Below are 16,101 nucleotides of genomic sequence, written 5' to 3' on the forward strand. Positions count from 1 at the left end.
CAATAACACCAGAAAAAGTCGCTAGATTTGTTGTTAGTCGCTTTTTTGAAAATGTGTCGCTAGAGAGGTCTGAATACATGCTAAATATAGTGACAAAGTCGCTAAGTAGGCAACACTGCTCGTGGTTGAGGAACATCAAATGCGCTCCTTGAGTGACAGGGGGCATGGCTAGATCTGTGTGGAAAGTGGCACGGAGGAAAGAGCGGAGAGAGAGGACTCAAGTAGCGAAGTAAACTATAAATATTGACATTACACATGGCGTATCACATTTAACAAACCAAACACCGGTATAGAAGGTAAGGTTTTTAAAAAACAAACTGGTCCCTGCATCAATACCGGTATATCATAACATTCGGTATACCGCCCAGCCCTAGTTCATGCATGCACACCTTCAGAGGAAAAGGAAAAACATCCTGCTGTGTGCATCTATAAATACAGATGGGAATGTGTGTGAGAATGCATGGCTCTGATTTATCTGTAGTCAGAATGAAGGCCAGCCCAGTGGGGGGGGGTAACGTTTTCCTCAGTGTCATGCTGCTTAGTCACACAAGAGAGACAGCCGGGGGGTAGATGACAGCTCAATGTTAGTGGGCGTTTGATGAGACTGCAGGTCACTGGAATTGTGGAACCAAAGGACAAAATAACGTACACAAGCCTGGCCCTGGACAAAATACCATCAGCTGGGGTCTAACGTATTGTCTGTACCAACGTATTAGCTTAGCATAGTGGTGGCTAGCTAGTTAAGCTAGCTTGCGCATAGGCTGGGCCCTTACCAAACAGCATCCAGGCCAAAAGCCATACCAATGTTGTTGCATTAACTATATAGTTGAAGCGAGCTTAGCTATCATGTGCACATGTCTTGATTGTGACAAAACACCAGCATCAAGGGCCAAAAGCCTGTACCGATATCCTAGTATGGTGGAAGTTTAGCTGGTTGAAGTGACATTACCTTCCCTGAGAACTGGTTCATTATGTTCAGTAGGTTACAAAATTGAGAAAGCTAATTGAAACATAAGTTTGGGTAGTACATCCGGTTTCTATCTACTGAGAATGCCCAATTTCTTTATTTTCTTTTTCCCCCAAAAAGCTTTGGTTTTAGTGGTAAAAAAAAGCTTTGGTTTTAGTGGTATACCAGTAAGCCTACTACTTACAGCAGCATTACAGAGTGCAGAGTTCTGATGGAAGGCAGTGTTGTGCAGAATACCGGTGTGGTTGCTAAACTAGCACATGCTACATTAGAACAGAATGCAACTTATTGTAGAAAACCCTACATCTCTAATTAATTTTTTCATTACCTGATTTAAAGAACATCCCAATGAACCTGTGACCCCGGCTACTGGTCATAGAAAGATGGGTTTCCAGGATTACGGGTTTGGTTCATCACAAGGTTTCTCTCTATGAACAACACATGGCCATTTTTCTTGCCCCTAAGCTTGCATTTGAAAACTGAGTGTATTGCTCAGTGAACTGTGACAAAAAAATAAGCAGAGTGCCATACAAATCGATTGAAAAACTATAGGAAGAGAGACCATAGTGACGGAACAAGGTTGAGATATATCCCAAACCCTTTTGCCTTCAACTGGAGGTATACCTTAATCGCTAGAGCTGTCTGCTGTACAGGATGCACTAAATAACTTCAAAACAGCCATCACAGACGTCTTTCCGACACGACCACACCGAGGTTGTCTCTCGATTCTCGATCTTTCTCCCGAGGTGTGCACTTCCACACTCCTTGTCATCGATTTAAAAGCTTTGGGTTGGTGCAAGCATTGGCTGGCTATTTCCCAGCATTGTTCCTACACATCAATGAGGGAGGATTGTGCATTAAGCAGAAGGGTATAGAATCGAAATGCAACCATGCTCCTGTTCAGTGATATCTGGGCCACCTTTAGTACACAACTTGCCCATAGAAATGTCAGGAACAGAGCTGACTTGAGTCCTTAATCTACATGTACATGTTTGTTCTACATACTGCATTTCTATTTGAACGTTCCACAATATTGTGTCCTACTGTCACCAATCAGTATCAATGAGGTTTTTCAGGAGAAGACGGAAGGAAGCAATTTAGGAGTTTCAAAACACTGTCGAAACCTCAAGGGACTGACTGCTCTTTGACAGGAGGACAATGTGACCAGCACACCCATAGTAGCCTCAAAGTTAGTGTGTAAACAACGGAACTAATGCTGCAGCTGCACAACTAGTAGCACATCCCCTAATATGGAGCAAGAAAGCTTGAACAACAGGATCTGTGATGATGTGATTTGTTCCCAGTTACAATACTCAGAGATAGGAAGACAGCGAGCGAGAGAGAGATTGATAGGAAGAGATTGAGCGAAAGGGTGATGAATAGGAAGAGAGCGAGCGAGAGGGAGATGGAAAGGTGGACTGAGGAAGGCGAGAGGGATTGATTTGGTGGTTGGTTGAAAACCAGAATCAACCAACCAACCACTCCTCTCACTGCCAACCGATGTGAACAGGCACCTGAGGATGAATACAGATCAACAACTTTTTTCATTCCGTAAAAAAATGCAGGTTCTCCATTCCATAGGAAGTCTAGCGTGTAGTTCCAATTCATGTTGCTGGTAGCAATCAATGAAGAAATATAAAATGTTTGAATGAATGGGGGTGTGTAAATATGTAGTGCTAGTGAGGGGAATTGTAAGGAGTTTTGTATTAGGAATGAAAATATAGGTTTAGGGGCAGTTCCTTTGAGTTCCATACAGGGGAAACCAAACTCATTCGAGTTCAAAGTCCTAAAACACAAAAATGACAATGTGTGTGCGCATATGCAGTGTGAGAAAAGCCATAGCTAGGCATCCATAGCCATGTGTACTGTAGAGTATGTGAATGTACTGTGTGCATGCATGTACAGTGCCTTCGGAAAGTATTCAGACCCCTTGACCTTTTCAACATTTTGTTACGTTACAGCCTTATTCTAAATAAAATATTTTCCTCAGCAATCTACACACAATACCTCATAATAACAAAGTGACAACAGGATTTTAGAAATTTTAGCCAAAAAAAACCCAGATACCTTATTTATATAAGTATTCAGACCCTTTCCTATGAGACTTGAAAATTTAGCTCATGTGCATCCTGTTTCCATTGATCATCCTTGAGATGTTTCTACAACTTGATTGGAGACCACCTGTGGTAATTAAATTGATTTGACATGATTTGGAAAGGCACACACACCTTTCAATTTAAGGTCCCACAGTTGACAGTGGATGGCAGAGCATAAAGCAAGTTATGAGGTCGAAGGAATTGTCCGTAGAGCTCCGAGACAGGATTGTGTCAAGGCACAGGTCCGGTGGAAGGGATACCAAAACATTTCTCCAGTATTGAAGGTCTCCAAGAACACAGTAGGTTCCATCATTCTTAAATGGAAGAGGTTTGGAACCACCAAGACTTCCTAGAGCTAGCCGCCTGGCCAAACTAAGCAATAGGGGGAGAAGGGCCTTGGTCAGGGAGGTGACCAAGAACCCGATGGTCACTCTGACAGAGCTCCAGAGTCCTTCTGTGGAGATGGGAGAACCTTCCAGAAGGACAACCATCTCTGAAGCACTTCATCAATCAGGCCTTTATGGTAGTGGCCAGACGGAAGCCACTCCTCAATAAAAGTCACTTGACAGCTTGCTTGGGAGTTTGCCAAAAGACACCTAAATACTCTCAGTCTATAAGAAGCAAGATTCTCTGGTCTAATGAAACCAAGATTGAACCCTTTGAACTGAATCCAAAGCGTCACGTCTGGAGGAAACCATGCACCATCCCTATGGTGAAGCATGGGTGGCAGCATCATGCTTTGGGGATGTTTTTCAGTGGCAGAGACTGGATCGAGGGAAAGATGAACGGAGCAAAGTACAGAGAGATCCTTGACATAGACCTGCTCCAGAGAGCTCAGGACCTCCAACTGGGGCGAAGGTTCACCTTCCAACAGGACAACGACCCTAAGCACACAGCCAAGACAACGCAGGAGTGGCTTCGAGACAAGTATCTGAATGTCCTTGAGTGGCCCAGCCAGAACCTGGACCTTAATCGAACGTCTCTGGAGAGATCTGAAAATAGCTGTGCAGCAACGCCTCCCATCCAATCGGACAGCTTGAGAGGATCTGCAGACAAGAATGGGAGAAACTTCCCAAATACAGATGTGCCAAACATACCAAAGAAGAGCGGCTGTAACCGCTGCCAAAGGTGCTTCTACAAAGTACTGAGTAAAAGGTCAATATTTATGTAAATGTGATATTTCAGTTTATTTTTGATAAATTAGCTAAATTGTCTAAACTGTTTTTGCTTTGTCATTATGTGGTATTGTGTGTAGATTGAGGGGAAAAAAACAATTTAAGCAATTTTAGAATAATGCTGTAATGTAACAAAATTAGGAAAAAGTCAAGGGGTCTGAATACTTTCCGAATGCACTGTATGTATGTGTGTGCGTACAACATGAGAGAAAACACAGTTTGATGGCATGTTCCACATACCAAGCAAGGAAAATAAAAAAATGTAATCCCCACATTCAACGGATTATGGTTATAGTTCCTACATGTGCTACTGCTCCATTGACGAAATTAGTTGGGACTTTGCTTGAGGCTGATGGGACAATCGAAAGACTCATCTTGTTTTTTCCCTGGAGGGTGAAACAAGCATGTTTATCAAGATCAAAAGTGAACAAAAAAAGGAGTGTGTGCTCCTCATTCTGGCTTAGGTCTACCCTGTTCCTCGGAGCAAATACAAACATGGTTAAATAGGAAAATATTCAGATATTTTCGACTTAGAAAATATCCATAATCCTCAGAACAATCCATAATTCTGCTAAATATAGCCTGGCCACTGAATTGAGGCTTGGTTCACAGAAGAACATTCAAAATGGCAGTGATACACATTTTCAACAATGCATGGACTTGCCAGATAGGTGGAACAAGGGTGTGTCAAATGGCACCCTATTCCCTATATAGTGCACTACTTTTGAGAATAAGGTTATAGGTCTCTGGTCAAAAGTAGTGCACTATAAATTGGGAATAGGGTGCCATGAGAGACGTAGCCCAAGATTGGACCAAGAATCACCTTGATGTTGTCCCGTGGTTCCTGTAAAAGGACGTCAAAAGCTTTGATAAAAGAACTTCACAGGAGACGGCAGTGTCTCCGCAGTCTTGGAGTCCTTGTCTCACCCCAACTCTCCAGAAAACCAGGTTTTATCGGCCTGTCCAATCTAATCTTCTCTCCTCCATGGCAGTGCACAGAGAATGAATGGAGAGGGGGAAGAGGGGGAGCGGAGCAGAGGAGTGCAGCCAGGGGAGAACCCAGCAGATAAACTCGACGCTGGATCCACTTCCTCTGTCCGTCACTTAATGCGGTACTCTCCCTGAAGCAACGAAAGTAGGCATCGTTAAGCCATGTTCCACACTGTAAGAAGGGGAAGTAGATACACAGTATCAACCATTGGCAGACAATGAGCCATGAAAACAGACTTAAATAGGAACTGGGCTTCTGTTCCCTTTAATGAGGCACATTATATAGGCTCTTTTGAACCCATATCAGTCCTTGGAGAAATCCTTAGGGGAAGCACATCAACAAGATCCTATCGACATAGAAAGACTCAACAGCACATACAGTACATCTGATATTAAAAATATCCGATTGACTAAAACTATCCTTATATTGGTAAGGGTGTTATGAACCGGTGCATGGGAGCATTTGAGGCTGTGTTATTCTGTTATAATGCAATGGTGTATTTAAGCCACACTTGAACAATAGCCTCCATTTAGCTATGCTGACACTTGGCAACATCCCATGCCAAAATTCGTAGGGATGCACACCTGTTTCATTCAAACCTGTAAATGTGGGCTGTAGCAAAAATATATATATCAAGCGATTGGGGTCAAGCATAAACTGTATATGATGTACACAACTGTGCCCCTGTCCAAATCATAATATTTGTAGAACCAAAATGCCGGAAAAAATGTTGCGCACCAGACGGTCACTATTTACGCAAGTTAACGTATTGTAAACCCATTGGTGAAAGATGTGTTATTATAAAGGTTATTAGCTTGGGTATATTTAACGGCAGATCATGCACATACATACTGATCTTAACCCGCTTTAATTGGTAGGTTATAATTGGGCTGTATGAATCAGAGCAGGTGCTGTTACAACTCCATGTTGAATTACAATGGTCAGTGTGTGTGTGTATTGATTATTTGTATACCTTCATTTCAATCGAGGAGGGGTCGAGCGTGCATTATTGTATAGTAGCCTATGTTGGCTATGCGATGGGGGTGAAATATGTCAACAACATACTCAATGAATGACGTAGGATATCAATCCTAGGGTGAAATTGCCAAAAAATTATACTGTCAATTCAGAGCACTGTGGGGTGGTTGGGGATGCGAGCAATGTGAACCAACAAGAGAAAAGCTGTCGATTACGAATCCTTTGTGTAATGTCAAGCAAATGTATTATACTAAAATGTCTTGACATTCCTTCACTTGGGCTCAGATAAACTAGTATTGTAGGCTAGTCAACACTCACCTTTGAAGCAAGCGTATTGAGGTTCACGCAAGGCACAGAAGAAGAGTGGGTAAAGAACCAAATCAAATCTTCACAGTCGTCTTCATTTCATGAAAAGGATTCGAAAACGGAAGATATCGAATTTATTTGAAGAAACTAGTAGTAAAAGAAAATCCCATTTAGAGAATTTAGGTGCTTAAGTGTTGCGAGGTCATGAAGAGCAGAGGGCACAACTTAGATTGCGGTAGCATCCACTTCGCTAAAATAAACGCAAGTAGGCTATGGAAATTAATATGAGTAAAATTAAGTAGGCTTAGTGAAAGGCGCAGTGATAAATTAGGGCTATGAAATTAATCCTTGTGCCATATACGAGGGATATGGTGAAAACATTCCTTGTATTGAAAAAAGGCAAGATCCTGTGCATCAGTGACGAAACAAGACAGCACAAATATGATAGGGGAGAATGGAGCGTATTACGTTTTTTACGCAACTAGATGGAGTCAGGAATAACACATTTACGGTCCAAACACTTACAAGACACACCCTATCCCTTCAAATTAAGTGGACACTTCTGATGACGTATCATGACGTCTGACGAATATACACTTGCAGGGCGAGGGAGGAAGGATTTTTAAAATATTGTTTATATATATATTTTTTTATTAACAACAAATCAATGCAGGAAGTACATGTGAGAACACAATTATATATATAAATAATATACAAAGAACAATTGGGCTAAGGGTACAATATCACATTACACAAGGACCTTAAGGGACACACATACTCTTACAAACTCATACATACTATAATTATTAACAGCTTTTTTGTTAGAGTATTTAATTGTCTTAAAATACAGATACATTTATTTTTGTAAGGTAAGAAAATGTAGTGTTTTGTTTGTAAATTTACATTTGTGAATATTTGTGAAAAGAATAATGAAATGAATTACATAAAAATGTTTCAGCTTATTTCTATCATAGGTAAAGAATCCAAGCAGTACATCTCTCCACAATAGTGTAAGATCTTCATAAATGTGTTCAATTATAAATCTACTGATGTCTTGCCACAGTTTTCTTACATGAATACGATGCCAAAATAAGATGCAACACTGTTTCTGGGTGGTCATTACAAAAGGAACAATTTTATTTGATGTTTTCCTTAATTAAACTGCTTCATATAGTGGTTGGCAGGATAATATTTATGAATAATTTTAAAGAAAACTTCCTTAATTTTGTTAAAAAGTAGGTATGTGTGTGGGAACATCCAAACTTTTTTTTCCAACAGATATGATCAATAAATCCATTCCAATAAGGCATGACATAATCCTGCTGAAACAAGGTTTGTATCGCTCCGTTGTTGAATGGACCAAAAGAGAAACAAATCTGTCCTACTGATGAGTCAGCAGGGTCAACAGAAGGTAGGCTCTGAGGGTCAGGTCTTGACACGTTCCTGAATAATAAAGCAACACCTGAGGGAATGGCATCTAAAACAATTGCACATTTTTTAGGTGTTACAGGGACCTTGTAAAGTGATAAGAATTCCTTATAACTAAGTAAAAGACCCTCTGCATTTACTAGTTGGCTCACCAATAAGATATTATTTTGGAACCAATATTCTAAAAACAAAGAAGTATTTTTATACAATATATCCCAATTATTCCCTATATAATATCTGTGTGGAGAAAAATTATGCTTATAAATAAAGGACCATGACAAGAAAACCTGCCGATGAAAAGCAGAAAGTTTCACTGCAACTTTGTCAATATTATATAATTGCAAACCAATATGAAGTTAAGGCCACCAAAAGTAGAGAAGACATGATGAGAAATACAATTCCACATAGAAGTGGGTCTTCTTAGGAATTGTTTTATCCAATTGATCTTAAAAGTATTATTTAAGGTAGTAAAGTCCAGAAAAATAAGCCCACCATTCCCACCAGTGTTCATTACAACAGTTGTCCTAATGTAATGGGTATGGTTTCTCCATAGAAAGTTGAAAAGCATCTGGTCTATGTCCTTGCTTATTTTACTGTCAAGATATAAAGATAGAGCACCATATGTTAGTCTAGAGATACCTTCAGCCTTGGTTATTAGGACTCTTCCTTTTAAAGATAAGTCCCTCTGTAGCCATTGATGTAGTTTCTTCTGGGGGGGTTTAATAAGAGGGTTCAAATTGAGCAAGCCTCTAGACTTCTGATCCTTTGTAATGGTTATGCCTAAATTTGTAAGCTCTTCTTTCACTGGAATACCATAATATGAGGGTGTCACACAATCTTTGACAGCCATGAGTTCACATTTATTCATGTTAAGATATACACCAGACGCTTTGGAAAAGGATTGTATCACATTGATCGATATGGGAATTTGGTTAGCTTCTTTCAGAAAGTGTAGTATCGTCAGTCAGCTGGCTTATAATAATTTCTTTACCAGCTATGGAAATACCTTGTACAGGACTATTATTTAAAATAATTGGTAAGAAGTTGGGTGATGAATAAAAACAGGTACGGAGAGATAGGACAACCTTGCATAATTCCTCTCTTTAACTCAAATCTAGGTGAGGTGCCATATTTCAATTTGATAGAGCTGTTACCATTTTTATAAAGTCTTAATAGCCTTACAGAAAAAAAATCCCCAAAGCCAAGTCTCTCAAGGGAGTGGAAGAGGAACTGATGCTCTACTGTGTCAAATGCTTTATATCCTCGGTTATTAGGTCTGAGTAATCAAGTATGTCTAATACTAGTCCGATATTGGAAATATGTCTGTTCCTCATAAAGCCAGATTGTGTTTCATCAATGATTACATCCAGGACATCTTTAATTATTTTTGCAAGTAGTAAGGCTATCTTATAGTCATTATTAAAAAGAGAAATTGGACGCCAGTTATCGATGAGCAGCACTTCTTTTTTAGGCTTAGGTATCAGTGATATTAACCCCTGACTCATTGTAGGAGGGAGAACATTGTTTTTAATACTCTCTAAAAAGACTTCAAATAGGAAGGGAGCTACTTTTTCAGAAAATAATTTATAAAATTCTGATGTAATTCCATCAACACCTGGTGATTTATTGTTCTTTAGATGTTTGATAGACTCTATAATCTCTTCAACTTTGATGGGTTCATCACACTGTTTAGATTCTATATCACTAATAGAGTGAACATTTTTCAGTGAGTCAAAAAAACATATCTGTGGATTAGTGACAATACGTAGAGCTATACAATTTTCTGTAAAAATTGCTACAGTATTTAGCGATTAATTTTTGGTCATCTGTAATAACACCATCGATGTTTAACTTATGGGTAGTGTTATTTGTTGAGTGAAATTTCTCATGTCTAAAGAAATAGGATGAATTCTGTCCTCCCTCCTCAATCCATTTTTTCCTAGATCTAATAAAGGCTCCTTCTGCTTTTAATCTATATATATTATCCAGTTTATTTTATAACACAATCAGTTCCATCTTCTCCTCCCCCGAGAGGCTGGCTGGGGATCTCTGAGAAAGGGAAGTTATCTTAATGATCACCGTTTCCTCCTCAGCTCTTCTGGTCTTAGCAAGATTACTACCACATTTCCTAAGGTATTTGGACACCTCAAATTTAAAGAGTTCTTGCAATAATAAGATTTTTCTTCACAAGTCCTTTCCCAAAAGTGTGAAAGCCAATCTTTAACCTCAAACTTAACTATATCATTATAAGCTTCCAGTAGGATTTTTTATTTTATCTTTATTTAACTAGGCAAGTCAGTTAAGAACAAATTCTTATTTTCAATGACAGCCTAGGAACAGAGCCTTGTTCAGGGGCAGAACCTTGTCAGTTCAGGGATTCGATCTTGCAACCTTTGGGTTCCTAGTCCAACGCTCTAACCACTAGGCTACACTACCGCCCGCACACTCTACCAAGATTAGTATCAGGGGTATATATGTTGATATCAATGTAAATGGCCCTATGGTCTGTGAGGGGAGGAGTACACATATTTGTAGTAACACACTCACTATCAATAAATTTAGATATAAGCCAAAGGGAAGGAATGATTTTTAAATGGACCACCCTTGGACGGAAATTCGTTACTTGTTCATCCCGCGATGATTGTGTTTTCAGCTACAGGTAGGTTGTGGGTGCTTTATATGCGCTACAGTCAATTATGAGTGCATGTATACTCATATTAAAAATATAATTATTAATATACGCCTACTGTATGATAGCTAGCAAATTAATTAGTTATTACAAATTAATTATTACACTTCGGAATATATATTACTTTAGGACTGTGAAAAACAAGGGCCTTGGAACACAATGCATCCTACTTTCCATCACGCATCTGATAGAACTGTACTGTATCTGTGAAATTGAATTGAGTAACTAACAGAGAACAAGAGATTGCATAACCTATATCGTGAAAAGTGAGTCAGTCATTTGAACAGGAATCTGAATAGTTTACCAGTACATACTTTGCACAAGCACAACACCAGCAATCTGTTGGTGAGGAGTGGAACTAACAGACCTGGGAACACACGTTCAAGTCCTAGTTGGGCTACCCACAAATTTCACTACAATGGTGGAAAAAGTGGGATAGCGCTACCATGAGATATGCCAGAGCATGAGGGACTTGAGGTGCAGAGGGAAGGAATGGGCTGGTGCACAGGAGGTAAGTCCTTAGTACAACACCAACCCTCTCCTCAATGGACCTCTTCTTGTTGTAAAAGCGAAGGTGTTGGACTGACACAAGGTTGCGGGTTACGATCCAGGCAGGCTACCATCCGGATTCACGGAAGTCCTTACGTTTTTATTCTGAGAAAATGCTATTCATCCTTATTAGCAAGGTCAATTTCGTAAAAAAGGGTTTTTAATCTTATCTGAGAAATATTTCAAATGTTTTTCCCATAAAATGTGTTAAAACATTGAGAATATATGCATAGTGTGAGGGTTATAAGGCTGAATGAGACTTTTTAAGATGAAAAGGGTAGTTGTATTAATTTTTTTCAACCTCTTATTGATATAACAGAGAAAGAGGGTGCTTATTCTGGGTTTTCACAGAAATGTTCACACCCCTCATATTATTTCAGCCTTAAACATTTATTAAATTGAGATTGTGTCACTAATCACACAAAATACCCCATGTCAGACTTTTTTTTTTCAAATTAATTACAAATGATAAGCTGAAATGTCATTAAGTATTCAAACTTTTTGTTAAGACAAACCTAAATAAGTTCAGGAGTAAAAGTTACATAATAAGTTGCATGGACTCACTCTGTGCACAATAATAGTGGCTAACATGATTTTTGAATGACTACACCCAATTTCTGTACCCCACACATATAATTATCTGTAAGGTCCCTCTGTCAAGCACTGATTCAACCACAAAGACCAGGGACGTTTTTTAATGCCTAAGAAATAAAGGCACCTATCGGGACATAGAAAATCATACTGAAGTTAGCAATTATGCTTTGGATGGTGTATCAACCCAACCAGTCACTACAAAGATACAGGAATCCTTCCTAACTCAGCTGCTTTTCGAGCATGGTGTTGACTGCATCATGTTATGGGTAAGCTTGTCTAGGGATAGACATAAACTGAAGAGCTAAGCACAGACAAATCCCTAGAGGAAACATAAATTGTAAGACAAATTCACCTTTCAACAGGACTATAACCTAAAACACGAGGCCAAATATACACTGGAATTGCTTACCAAGATGACATTGAATGTTCCTGAATGGCCTAGTTACAGTTTTGACTTAAATTGGCTTGAAAATCTATGGCAAAACTTGAAAATTGCCATTTAGCAATGATCAAACAACCAGCTTGACAGAGCTTGAAGAATTTAAAAAAGAATAATGTTCGAATATTGTACAATCCAGGTGTGCAAAGCTTTGAGACATACCCAAAAAGACTCACAGCTGTAATAGCTGCCAAAGGTGACTAACAATTATTCAACCCCCTGAGTCAATACATATATAATCAAGATATGCTAGCATTTATTTTTTATTAATTAAACAAATCATACATCGAGTTTGACATTGCAGAGTATGTGTGTAGATCATTGACATGAAAAATAACACTTTGTAACACAATGTTTTGAGAAAAGTAAAGGGATGTGAATACTTTCTGAATGCACAGTATGTCCCCAAAGTTTTTGGTTGTGTTTAGGCCTTTACAAGTTTTAGATTGACAAATGACATTTGATAGCAGACTAGTTGAATAAAACAGTTATTCAAATGCACTTCTGTTCTTTCATAAATCATGGTAGAGACATCGTTGAATTTGATAGAACAAAAATGATTCAGTTTACATAATTTGAAATGTAACAATAATTTTGGGTGCACAAATGGATAGCACAAAATCCGACACACCTATCGCTTCTTCTTGCTCTCTTTCTTTAGTTTCTGGCGAATCTGAGGCGCAGGCCCTTTTGACTTCTTATTCTGGTCACCAGCCTTCATGTCACTTGGCTCCGTCTCCTCCTAAAGATAAAACAGAATGTGAGTCCCAGTGACACTCGACACATATGGAACAGTAACAGTGGGTTGCTGAATAGTAATGGACAGTTTGCTTGCTCAAGCCAAGTTCAAAAGAAGACTACAATAGGATAGAAGGGAAAAGATACAAAGTATCAGGCTTATACGGATTTAACACATAATGCTATAAGTAAACCTATGGTAAATAATGACAATATTATTACAATATCATACCGCATTCTTTCAACTGCCAACCGGACTATTTACCATACCTGTTCATGCCCCTTGGAGGTCGGTATTATGACAGCCAAGATGCAGATGAGTTGGAAAATAGCTCCCAGAAAGAGTCCATAGCGCAGGAGACTCTCAAGCAAAGTGGGTTCAGGTACCTCTGGGGGCGAAAGGTCCAGTTCCGCGGACATAGTAGCCTACTTTCAGGTCCCTGTGTGCAAGGATAAACAAAGATAAGTCTGCTCTGTAATGCTCAATATATAAATCCTTGAAGGCCATATTGTAATACGCGCATTACTGTTACCTGCGTTGCTTTTTACAGAAACTACAATGTAACAGTGGCTGCAACAATGTTTCCACGATTCTGAAATTGAATCTGTCGGCCTCGATACAATAACACCACTTTTCTTTTCGGCAAATCTAATCATAGGCTACAATTTTCAACAAAAGCTTACCAGGGCACTACGTCAACTCGTCCTTCGTTCTTTTTATAGCACCAAACACGATCCTGAGTGTAAAATTGTGAGTTTAATGTAATTCGTATCAGCACAAAAAAATATTTTACAGTCGTAAAATTGGCATCGGAAGTGAAGTCACTGTGATATCCGCTTATTTTCGTAGCTATGTGAAGCTAGCCACAATAACGATTAGCCACAAAGTGGAATTTGCGGTTCGCCTTCAAAATAAAAGTACCCCATTGAAACTAATGCAAACAGATACAACTAACGGAATAATCATACAGATCCTAACAAATGACTAATTCCGAATTATAATGGGAATAATGCCATATTTGGAGGACAATTGTTTTACTTCAAATTACATTACTCATATGTGACGCACCTCCCTCTACCAAACAATTTTGGTTCCTGCTATCCGGGAGCTTTGGGATGGTCCTACCCCATTTACATTTTAAATGGTTAAAGGAGTAATTCAATATTGTACAACTTGATGTTAGATGGTTCCCCACCCTAAAAGTAGTCTATGGGCCACGAGAAACTGCAATCCATGATTCAGTTCTCTTTTTAACAGCCACTACAAACGTCAGCTAACTTTAGCCACCACACGCAAACGTTCAATGGGAGTGATTGGGGCATGTTAGCCAAAAACAAAAATCACCTATAAATAACATGAAACAAAATATTGTGTTGATTTTAATTGATTTCAGGTGATTTGAGCATTTAAAAAAAAACATACTCACATGCCCCCATCACTTCCATTAATTGTAGTGACTGTTTAAAACGATTAACCACAATAGTGGAATTTGCGTTTCACCTTCAAAATAAAAGTACCTCGTTGAAAACTGAAACCTGGATTACATATTCTCTTGACCCATAGACCACTTTCACCGTGAGGAACAATCTAGCGTCAAGTTGTAAAATAGTGAACTACTCTGACCGATTCTGTCTTGGGGGGTAGGGATGTCCCAAAGATTCCAGATAGCATGGGCCATCTGTAGGATGTGGGACTCATATAAAATAAATATATATCCCCGAGCATCCGATCATTCAAAAATGAAAATACATTTATTAATTTATGATATCACTGCACTCTTGCATTACTTTTCATGAAATAGGCAGAATAACTAGCTAAACTGTTACAAACGTTGTGGCAGTGATTTAATAATTTGCAATTGTGAGAAAATACAAACAAAGCAAAATGGCTTCCTCCTGGAAAAGTTATGTGCAAAGACGTCGGTCGTTACTGCCGGCGGTAGTGACTTGATCAACTGTATTAGCGTCATGGCAGAAGCATAAGCGTCCCGGCAGCAAAATTAGACTTCCGGTTTTCCGATTTTGACTTCAAAATGAAAGTTTACAGTAAAATGCTATGTGAATGATACGAAATAAATAATGGTGCAGTTTTGCATAGTGCATAATCTTATATTATATTATGTTACAAAATTATAACTACATCGAGAAAAATCTAAACTAAAGAGAATTAGTACTTTATATCAAATAAAATTAGAAGGTGGAGCACATTGAGAATTAGTTAGATCTTCAGTAAATAAATGTAAAGATCATTAAATTCTACAGACACTGAGAAATGTTTGGAGCTTAACTAAATACATGTAAACAACATAATATTCTACAGACCCTACTGAATTAGCACTAGAGTCTCTATATGGTGTTATTTATTTTGTGACTGTGGTCTAAATTTCCAGCAGCACTTTTATTTATTTTTATTTTTTTCACCTTTATTTAACCAGGTAGGCTAGTTGAGAACAAGTTCTCATTTGCAACTGCGACCTGGCCAAGATAAAGCAAAGCAGTTCGACACATACAACAACACAGAGTTACACATGGAATAAACAAACATACAATCAATAATACAGTAGAAAAATATATATACAGCATGTGCAAATGAGGTAAGATAAGAGGTAAGGCAATAAGTAGGCCATGGTGGCGAAGTAATTACAATATAGCAATTAAACACTGGAATGGTAGAATGTGCAGACGATATATGTGCAAGTACAGATACTGGGGTGTAAAGGATCAAGAGAAATAAATAAATACAGTATGGGGATGAAGTAGATTGCATGGGCTAATTTACAGATGAGCTATGTACAGGTGCAGAGATCTGTGAACTGCTCTGACAGCTGGTGCTTATAGCTAGTGAGGGAGAGAAGCGTCTCCAGCTTTAGTGATTTTTGCAGTTTGTTCCAGTCATTGGCAGCAGAGAACTGGAAGGAGAGGTGGCCAATGGAAGAATTGGCTTTGGGGGTGACCAGTGAGATATACTTGCTGGAGTGCGTGCTATGGGTGGGTGCTACTATGGTGACCAGTGAGCTGAGATAAGGCAGGACTTTACCTAGCAGAGACTTGTAGATGAACTGGAGCCAGTGAGTTTGGCGACGAGTATGAAGCGAGGGCCACTTGCTACTCCACCTATTCCATTGGTCCCAATGAAATACACTGTAGGCCT

The 16,101-nt window shown here is 39.0% G+C and overlaps 3 protein-coding genes across 4 annotated transcripts in view; 1 reads left to right on the forward strand and 2 right to left on the reverse strand.

Moving 5' to 3' along the window:
- LOC135539549 (proto-oncogene tyrosine-protein kinase Src-like) overlaps positions 1 to 6,960 on the reverse strand; it is a 37,492-nt gene extending 30,532 nt beyond the window's left edge. Inside the window, exons 1-2 of the mRNA XM_064965482.1 lie at positions 6,526 to 6,960; positions 5,062 to 5,400 (exon numbers count right to left, since the gene is read on the reverse strand). The gene's annotated coding sequence lies outside the window, so the exon portion shown is untranslated. The remainder of the gene's footprint in view (positions 1 to 5,061; positions 5,401 to 6,525) is intronic.
- The window catches only part of LOC135539553 (vesicle-associated membrane protein-associated protein B-like), a 394,574-nt gene that overhangs the window by 207,770 nt on the left and 170,703 nt on the right, over positions 1 to 16,101 (forward strand). The gene's annotated exons all lie outside the window — the stretch shown is intronic.
- On the reverse strand, positions 11,860 to 14,449 carry LOC135539550 (protein MANBAL-like). Of its 2 annotated transcripts, none has more exons than XM_064965484.1 (3): positions 14,378 to 14,449; positions 13,221 to 13,390; positions 11,860 to 12,954 (listed from the first exon to the last, which is right to left on the reverse strand). In XM_064965484.1, exons 2-3 carry the CDS (start codon positions 13,368 to 13,370, stop codon positions 12,844 to 12,846), a joined length of 261 nt encoding a protein of 86 aa, XP_064821556.1. In that variant the 5' UTR covers positions 13,371 to 13,390; positions 14,378 to 14,449; the 3' UTR covers positions 11,860 to 12,843. The 2 variants fall into 2 exon arrangements, with proteins under 2 accessions (XP_064821556.1, XP_064821555.1); XM_064965483.1 differs by lacking the exon at positions 14,378 to 14,449 and adding an exon at positions 13,635 to 13,813.

This window comes from Oncorhynchus masou, chromosome 5 (assembly GCF_036934945.1).
Source record: "Oncorhynchus masou masou isolate Uvic2021 chromosome 5, UVic_Omas_1.1, whole genome shotgun sequence".
Classification (NCBI taxonomy): Eukaryota; Metazoa; Chordata; class Actinopteri; order Salmoniformes; family Salmonidae; genus Oncorhynchus; species Oncorhynchus masou.

What these genes read in the sequence shown, in the direction of transcription:
- LOC135539550 (XM_064965484.1), bottom strand. Translation starts at nt 13,370, where the DNA reads ATGTCCGCGGAACTGGACCTTTCGCCCCCAGAGGTACCTGAACCCACT. An exon ending in CCTCCAAGGGGCATGAACAG is followed by an intron (nt 12,955 to 13,220) that starts GTATGGTAAATA and finishes TTTTATCTTTAG; the next exon opens with GAGGAGACGGAGCCAAGTGA.